Consider the following 9267-nt stretch of genomic DNA (forward strand, 5'->3'; position numbering starts at 1 on the left):
ATTATCAATTCTGAACTGTTGTATTTTTGTTTGCTTGTCACATTTTATTTGGATTATGTACTGTAAGTACGGAACTGAAATATTCTAAGAAACTGAACAACCTAATATATTTGAATAAAATTATATACATTATAAACAATAAAAATATGATAACATACTTTGGTCTTTCACTTTTCTTTCTAAATATGTTTACTCTACTCTGCTGTATGTTTATTTTCTTGGCATAGTTTGCAATTTAGATGATTATGTTCTGTAAATTATCCAAAGATAAGAAAACTTCTAATACTCTTCAATGATAAATTGAAAAATATTTTACAAAATACTATGCTGTTCTCTTTATATTTTACATTTACTTTACCCATAATGCTAAACTGCTGTCATTGAGTTATCTTTTGTAGTTTGGAAAATGTTGTACCTATCCCAATGTGATAAAACATTTCACTAAAATACATTTCAAAGAAAAATATTACATTCTAATCAATGCATTACAAAGAAAATATACTCTGTCCCCCCCCCAATTATATTTTCCATTAATGCTAAACTAGTGTTGGTTTAGTCATTTCGTCCTCTTAAGATGCATATTCCGTCCAACATAAATGACAAAGCAACGAATGTGATTCAAATACATTTATTGCAGTTTCTCTCAAGGACGCTCGAATTCATGTGCATGTTAAGACTAATCAGAATAAAGCTACGGTATCTAGTGTTAGAAATACCCTGTGGACATTTTCATTTCATTGGAAAAGATGCAAAAACACAAGTCGGTGCTGTAACAAATGTGCCAAAGGGGAAGTCAACGTTTTTGACGATATGTTCTATGCAGCCCCACTGGTTTAAATATGGAATTCTGGTTAATATTGCATTAGTGGAATATGAGTTAAGCACCTAAATCCAGCTGTTTTCATCCATCTCAGGAAGCGGCCATTTTGCCACTTGCTGTCGAATGGAAATGACATCAAAGTTGCTCGAGGCTCAAGTAACGACCAATCACAGCTGGCCGGCTTTCTAAAACTAAGCCATGATTGGTTATTCTTTCTTTATACCATGGTAAAGATGGTGAACTGCGATTGGTTGTTGCCTGAGCCCTGAGCAACTGTGATGTCATCCTCAGTCGACAGCAAGTGGCAAAATGGCCGCCCCCTGAGAGGGATAAAAGTCGCTGGATTTTGCTTCATCACTCATATTACACAAATGTAATATTAATCAGAATGTCATGTTTAGACTATTGAGGTGACATATAACAACATTATTATTAAGAAATGCTTAAGGTTGACTTCCACTTTAAGCAAGTTGCATCTCAATAATGCACCTTTATTCAGCCACTGATGCATTATTGTAAAGGGCTCTGTGAACTTGTTTTAGAAAGTGTGACACTTGGAATGCAGAAACCTCTAACTACTAATGTCCCATCAGTCATATGATAATAAATTTAAAAAAATAAATTATTAATGCCAAAACCTTTAAATGCACACTCTGAACACAGAATTACCTCAAGGAGCAATTACTGGAAAGTTTTATGTTATACGGCAGAGGTGGGAAACCTTTTTTTCTCAATAGTGGTTCTTTTTATTTAAATGTTTCTTTTAAATATCCATTAATTAAATGTTACAGTGGAAAGAAAAAGTCTACACACCCATGTTTAAATGTCAATGTTTTGTGATAAAGAAAATATGAAACCAATATAAATAATTTCAAAACTATTTTCAACCTTGATTTCACCACCCCTGCCTTAAGACATTAAGACATTTCAGGTACTTGTGTGTCCAGGGAAGTAAGCTGCGTCCAGTCTTCTACTGGACTTTTGTGACTGCCTCGTGGATGGACTCAGCCACGTAGTTGATGTTCTTGCTAGTCAAGCCGCACATGTTGATGCGTCCGCTTGCCATCAGGTAGATGTGCTTTTCCTTCACCATGTATTCCACTTGTCTCGCTGCAAGAAATAACCATGGCAGGCTTCATTACTTCACGTGTAACAGCAGGAAGTTCCGAAATTCATTCAAACCAGAAGTTGTGCGTGTACTCACGGTTGAGTCCGGTGAAGCTGAACATGCCAATTTGCTCGGTGATGTGGTCCCAGGTTCCTGGCGTCCCCAGAGCCTGAAGCTTAGCTTTCAGCTGGGCCCTCATCAACAACACCCTGTCAGCCATGGTCTTCACATTTTCTTTCCTAAAGACACACAAATTAAATGTTCAATTTGATAAGACACCGCTAAGATTTAGAACTCTGAAAGCTGACCATTCGACAAAGAGCTCAGGCGAGTTCAGGGTGACGGCAACGATGCGAGCCCCCTGAGTCGGTGGGTTGGACCAGGTGGTCCGCACAATTTTCTCCATTTGGGACAGAACTCTCTTCAGGTTGTCAGCATCACGAGCCACCACGGTCAAGTTGCCAACACGCTCGTCTGATGGGAGCAATAGACGTGAGACAATTTCTCGGTGGGATTAATTAAGATTTATTTTTAGCAGGGTCTGAACTGCTTTCTGCCTGTTCTTTAGCCAGCAGGTTTCAATAGACAACTTTGCTTCCACTTCCCTTTGGAACAAACATTTATTTATGACTTACTATAGAGGCCAAAGTTCTTGGAGAATGACTGGGCACAGAACATTTCAAAGCCCATAGAGACGAAAAACCGGACGGCCCAGGCATCTTTGTCCAGGCTACCCGAAGCGAACCCTTGATAAGCCGAGTCAAAGAACACAAACAGCTTTCTTCTCTGGCAAAGAGAAGAACACAAATTCTCAGTACATATGCAAACATTGAACTAACGAGGTCAACTGAGGCCACAACAGGCTCAGTACCATCATAACTTGGGCGATCTGCTTCCACTGCTCCTGTGTGGGATCCGTGCCAGTTGGATTGTGGGCACAAGCGTGCAAGACAAAGACGGAACGCTCTGGGCAGCTCTGAGAAAAAGAAATACAATGTTGTTGAAAGGGAAGTCAACCCAAACATTTTCTTTACAATAATATGTCCTATGCAGCCCCACTAAGTCTAAAACACGGCATTCTGATGAATATTGCGCTTCAGGAATACGAGTTAGGAAAGCAAAATCTAGCCATTTTTATCCATCTCAGGGGTCGGCCATTTTGCCACTTGTCACCTGGAAATGACATCACAGTTGCTCAAGGCTCAGGTAACAACCAATCACGGTTGAGCTGCTATTCTGAAACATGATTGGTTGTTCTTTCTTTATCATGATGGCAGTAATACACCAAAAGTATTTGCCAACCACCAAACATAAGTAGAAGAGGAGTTGTCATGTTAAAGAATGTGTGTACATATCACATGCGGCTCTTACGCCACAACAAGGATTTAAAGGCGCAATAAACTGACCAAGATTCTACCTTTGACAACAATCCAACATGGGATTAAGGTAAGGCATTTTAAACTAAAAAGATAAACTTTTCAAGTGTAAGTTTCATCCACATCCAAAGATGCACAGCACTGTCCCCTTCTATTCATTTGTTCAATTTTGGAGGTGTAGCTCCAGAGTTCACGACACGCTGTTCACCTCCAAGTCGGCAAGGAAACCGGAGAGATCGAGGCCTCTCTTCGCCGCATCCCAATACTTGTAGGGACGGACATCCTCGAAGCCGGCGTTGGTGAACACGCCGTTGTGATTCTCTAAAGCAAACAAGCAGAAAGCGTGTTCATTGTGTTTGTGCTTTTAGCACAAGGTTAGCTCACACTTGTGTCAACATGCATTGATAATAAGCTGTTGTCACTTGAACAGAAATAATCACAGCTTTATTGTGTCTTCCATGAAGTGCAAGGATGCATTACCACCATAAATAGTTTTGGTTGTCATTGAATGGCTGGATTTAAGTTACTGAATATCATTTATGTACTATTTGTTCACTTCTGTGATGATGCTCGTGTAGGTAGCAGTAGATGTATATGTCTACACACCCCTGTTCAAACACCAGGTTTTTGTGAAAGACATAAAATAAGACTTACCAATTTGAACTTTTTACACTTAATTCTAGCTTGGCCTGATTCATATATACATTAAATCAGAATTGGCCACTTGGACCTCAAGTGTAAACCCAGCCAAAATGTGTATAGTATATACCCCAGGTCGGCGCAGACACATAGACTGGTGTCTTTGTATTGTTGCTTCTGTTGTAGAAACGTCTGAGGAACTCTGCTCCCATCTTCAGCGCACCTGTGCCGCCAGGACACTGAACCGCCCCCACCTGAATGGGACAGACAAACAGTCTAAATAAAAGACAAACAAGAAGTGCAAATCCAGTGGTTTTGTACGTTAACTAAATCTAACACACCCTGTTCTCCAGGATAGCAGGGTTGCTGTCTCCCAGCGCAATTTTGGATGCTGAGGATCTGAATTCGGGCAAACCCAAAATGGGCAGGTACTCATGGTTGAGCTTGTCATCACTGGCAATGATCTTTTCCACTTTTTTCACCACCGGCAAAACCCACGGCTTGCCTTCATCTGTGCGGTAGGCTGTAATACAAGTCGACAAAAAAAACAGACAGATAAAATGCAAGAAAAACAACCAGTAACACAAAACAATGTTGAATCATACAATAACAAATATACTGCACATATACATGTATATGTGATGTTCCTGTCACATCTATTAATTTAGTTTTAGGGTAAAACAAATATTATATTTATAATCACCATCTACTAGCGAACTAATAATTGCAGCTAGTGTTGGACTTGATGCGTCGACCGCCACTTACCTTCCACAGCTGTGACCTGCATATCGTGATTTGGGCTCCAGCCTCTTGTCTCCCTCTGCTTTGCCCTCGCTGGCTTTTGCTAACTTCTCCCGCTAGCCTTGCCGCTCATTTGCTACTCTAGCTAGTTCTTGCCAGCTGTTCGTTAGCCGCTCCAGCTAGTTCTTGTTAGCTGCATTTGTTAGCTGCTCTAGCTAGTTCTTGCTAGCTGTTTGTTAGCCGCTCCAGCTAGTTCTTGTTAGCCACATTTGTTAGCCTCTCCAGCTAGTTCTTTTTAGCCGTTCTAGCTAGTTCTTGCTAGCTCTTCGTTAGCCGCTCCAGCTAGTTCTTGTTAGCTGCATTTGTTAGCTGCTCTAGCTAGTTCTTGCTAGCTGTTTGTTAGCCGCTCCAGCTAGTTCTTGTTAGCCACATTTGTTAGCCTCTCCAGCTAGTTCTTTTTGGCCGCTCTAGCTAGTTCTTGCTAGCTGTTCGTTAGCCGCTCCAGCTAGTTCTTGTTAGCCGCATGTGTTAGCCGCTCTAGCTAGTTCTTGCTAGTCACATTTGTTAGCTGCTCCAGCTAGTTCTCACTAGCCACCCGTGCTGACTGCTCCCGCTGCCCCTGCTCGCTCGCTCCAAATACTAATTGGTCGTAATTGGGATTAGTTTTGCGAAGTGTGATCTCTTTGCGGCACCGTGGTGCACATGCTTCAAAATCGCTGCATTCTACTTGTTCATCACTAGATGGTACTAAATACTACACACTGTCCCTTTAATTAATTGAATAACAACTACATTGTAATTTTAGGGGGAACGGGTATTAAGAAAACAAATATGTAAATGCTTGGTGCCAGATTAAATAATGAAGCAGGTTGTAAGGTTATACTTTGTCCACTCCTGTTTCAGGGCAACACACACACACACGATATGCACCCTTAAACGGTGAACTTTTACTCTCTGGTTAAGTCAGAATAAAATTCAGAGCCAAGGTGCCTGGCTTGTTAAACAACTTGAATCCGTTTCCACCTCGACAAACAACCTATCACATGGCATGCATCATAAATCAAAATCACATTGTGATTTCCATGCAACACTTGACGTTTTGGCCTACATTCGCCATCTGTCATGCTGTGTCTTGTTAAAGATGAAGGGATTACAAAGCCTCAGCCTCCTGCACTTAATGGATTCAGGTAGGAACAGAAACAGCAACCCAACATTTACCAAAACATGCCTGCAGCATTTCTCACACGCCTATTTTGCAAAGAAAGAGGCCAGGATTACTACTCGTAATCTGATTACAAGCGACAAAGTTTGCACGGGACTAAAAATTTGTGACTGCTTCACAAACAGGAGAGGAGTTTGCACTTCAAATCTCATTCAGTCAGAGGTCATTGCGCAGGTTTTCATCACTGATAAGCACTGATGGCACGGTTACGTAATGACGCACAATAATGAACGCATACACAAAATAATATTCAATCTCAGGTGTACGTTTGGAGGATGAGTGACACAAACAATATTCACTATACAACAACACCATGAATTACGAAATGAACTGTAAATAAAGTGTCCATAAATACAATGGTGCGTTCCAACTTACCTCCAACACCGAGGTTGACTTTGTGTGGAAACTGGTCGTTATTGAAGTCCTGTGTTAGTTTAAACACAGCAACGGGTGCCGCTTGGGGAACCTCACCAAACACAGACATAATTTTAGCACTGTTAATTTATACTTTCACCTTTAAAAAACAACAACAAAAAAACAGAAACTGACTGGCAACCACGCACCGAATGGCACAAGCAGGAAGGAGGCACTTTGCACTTGGATCGCCGATATGGTGAAAAGGGAGTGTTACGGGTGCACCAATGGGAATGTGGCCGCGCGGTCTGCACCAATCACAGTCGACGGTAAATGTCAGGCTGAAGTCCAAAGCGGAGAGAAGAAAACAAGCGGCGGGGATGATTACTCGACTGACACCGGGCTGAACCAATCAAATCTGGAATAGGGGATAAAGCTGCACGTAATGTATTTAACCACAAGATGACGCCAAAGCCCGTGCTTAAAATTGTGAAAAGTTTTTTTTTTTTTTTGTGTTTTTATGTACACAGCGAATTAAGTGATTTATTATTAGAATTAATATATTTTCATAATAAGTTTAGAAATTAATATACGGATATTATTTAGATCAATATATCTATAAAAACTCTATTTAGTTTATATATATATATATATATATATATATATATATATATATATATATATATATATATATATATATATATATATATATATATGGACATAGTTTATTCGTTCGGATTTTAATGCATGTAAAGAAAAAAAAATGATGAAGCAGCCTTTTGTTTCAATGCACCTCACCTACTTCAACATACTTCTCAGAACATCTGAGATCTGCTCAAACTGTTGACACACTTTAGCATGCTGATAACTTAATGTTTCATTTTTCAGAAAAAAAAATATATATATCAAGATGGTTTTCATGATTTTAAATTTATAATCTGTGTTTTGCTTTCTATTGGTGACCTGTCTTTTCATTTATCCTGCTTATCATGTATTTGCTTTTATTTAATCATTATTTGCCTCTGTAAAGATTTATGGATTTTCTTTTTTATAAACAAACTTGCCTTGCTTTAAAATGCGTTGGATCAATTTATAAGACAAGAATATTTTAAAGACTGTAAAGGATTAGGTCTTTTTCGAGAAGTGGGAGGGTGTTTTGCTGCAACGCTACCACATTAAATGCAAATTAAGTGATAACTACAGAATCAGATAAGTGAATAGCTGTGTCATCATTCATACCAATGGTGCAAATCACAAAGCTCATGTCTTCTTTTGTACTCCCTGTTGTTGACAGACATGAGGGTTTATTAATTACAGCAAACAGTCATGAAGTGGCAGAATCATAACCACCTTGAAATTTTTTTTTTTTTTTTTTTTTTTTTCATGATATAGAGCTTGGTGTGACAGTTATAAATGTGAAAATTTTACTTAAAATTGCATTAAATATTTTTAATGGCCAGAGCCTGGAACAAATTCACTTTACATTACTTCCTTTAGGAAAAATTGCATTGAAATTACAACAATATGACGTGGGTGGTCCATATTGTAATGTTTACCAACAGATAATTGATCAAATGAAAAATTATATTTAAATATCATACAAAGGAGATAAGCTGAATTTCCAACCTCCATGCAAAACTGTATTCACTGACAAGAATTATAGCTTACGTGAAAAAATACATGCTCTTGTATTGGATCTCATGAGATTGAGCAGGTATACTAAAGACAGACAATCAAAGTGTCATTTGAGTTAAGAGCACGTGGCGGTAGTGTAAATTAGACGGTGCACGGATCCTCATCTGTTGTGTCCTGAGAGTCTGCACTGAGCTCTGCTATAAACATGCTGGCTCCACTGTGCTGTCTGCGCCACTTGAAGTGGTTCATAAATAAAAGGCTGCTCACCCCAGCAGCAGCTTGCTGGAAAGTGATTCAGTCCTTCCACAAGGGCGGTCAGACGCTCTGTCTAGTGAAGATGACATCCATGGACTGTCAACATCAAAATCATCTCAGCGTTTTTACAGCATTAACAATAACAGTATTGAACAAATTTAAGATGATGTGGCGATCGTTTTGTTGGTATTTCCAAAATTAAGTTCCTATGAGGGGAAAAATCCTCCATGCCATCTCTCATTTTCTGTGCTAAATAAATTTGCTTATACAGTGGTACCTCCACCTACAAAATTAATTGGTTCTGGAAGAAAGTTCTTAAGTAGAAAATTTTGTAAGTAGAGACGCATTTTCAATGTAAATGCCCTAATCCGTTCCAAGCCTCCCAAAATTCAGACATAAATGTTTTATAAAGCATAAAAATGCATCAAAACATGTAACAAATACATGTTACAATTAGATTATTGCACAATAAATTAGAGTTGTGCACAATGTAAAAAACAAAGAATAGAGTAATAGAGTAAAGAATAAAAATGATGGTCATTTACCTTTTTAACTGCTGTCCTCATCGTTTTTTGCCCTCTTTGGTTCATGTTCTCCTCTCTCAGAGGTGTGTTTTTTGCCTGGTGTTTTGTAAAGAACTGATCCATGGATGTTTGCTTTTTATTTTATTTAAAAAAAACAAAAAACAAAAACAATCCTTCGGAAAGATCCAAGGCAAACATCATCTTAGTGAGCAAACGCCCGACTGGTGAACACTTTCTGGGCGATTCTTTTAAACTAATTCTGAAACTTCATGGAAACTTCCGGTATGGCGAGGCATCTTTTTCAAAAAAAGGCCCATCTCGTCGCAATTAAAAACTTACTGTGCCTTCATCAATCACCAATTGTTAGAATTTTTGCACAAATTTGTTGGCCGTTAGTTCATACATTTATGAAAAACTATCGGAACACCTCATGGGCCGCGGGATGAATGATGAGGACGCTGCATAGACACCGATCTAGTATACGCTCATAGATACCTATGGTAGAGGTTCAATGGGATGCCAGAAACATGCACAAACACCGATCTAGTATATGCTCAGAGCTACCTATGGTAGAGGTTCCTCTTAGCCAATGG

At 39.1% G+C, this 9267-nt stretch overlaps 1 protein-coding gene across 1 annotated transcript; it reads right to left on the minus strand.

The window, feature by feature from the left end:
- Positions 1-612: 612 nt before the first annotated feature.
- On the minus strand, positions 613-6502 carry got1 (glutamic-oxaloacetic transaminase 1, soluble). The gene is made up of 9 exons (XM_077495211.1): positions 6282-6502; positions 4285-4466; positions 4074-4197; positions 3513-3625; positions 2800-2904; positions 2564-2714; positions 2237-2402; positions 2025-2167; positions 613-1930 (listed from the first exon to the last, which is right to left on the minus strand). Exons 1-9 carry the CDS (start codon positions 6388-6390, stop codon positions 1791-1793), a joined length of 1233 nt encoding a protein of 410 aa, XP_077351337.1. The 5' UTR covers positions 6391-6502; the 3' UTR covers positions 613-1790.
- Positions 6503-9267: the final 2765 nt, after the last annotated feature.

Source organism: Festucalex cinctus, chromosome 14 (assembly GCF_051991245.1).
Source record: "Festucalex cinctus isolate MCC-2025b chromosome 14, RoL_Fcin_1.0, whole genome shotgun sequence".
NCBI lineage: Eukaryota > Metazoa > Chordata > Actinopteri > Syngnathiformes > Syngnathidae > Festucalex > Festucalex cinctus.

Bases quoted from the DNA above. Each gene is read 5' to 3' on its own strand.
- got1 (XM_077495211.1), bottom strand. From the start codon at position 6,390: ATGTCTGTGTTTGGTGAGGTTCCCCAAGCGGCACCCGTTGCTGTGTTT. The intron at 4,198-4,284 runs GTGTGTTAGATT...TGTCCCATTCAG, and splicing joins CTGCTATCCTGGAGAACAGG to GTGGGGGCGGTTCAGTGTCC. The intron at 2,403-2,563 runs GTAAGTCATAAA...TGCTCCCATCAG, and splicing joins CAAGAACTTTGGCCTCTATA to ACGAGCGTGTTGGCAACTTG.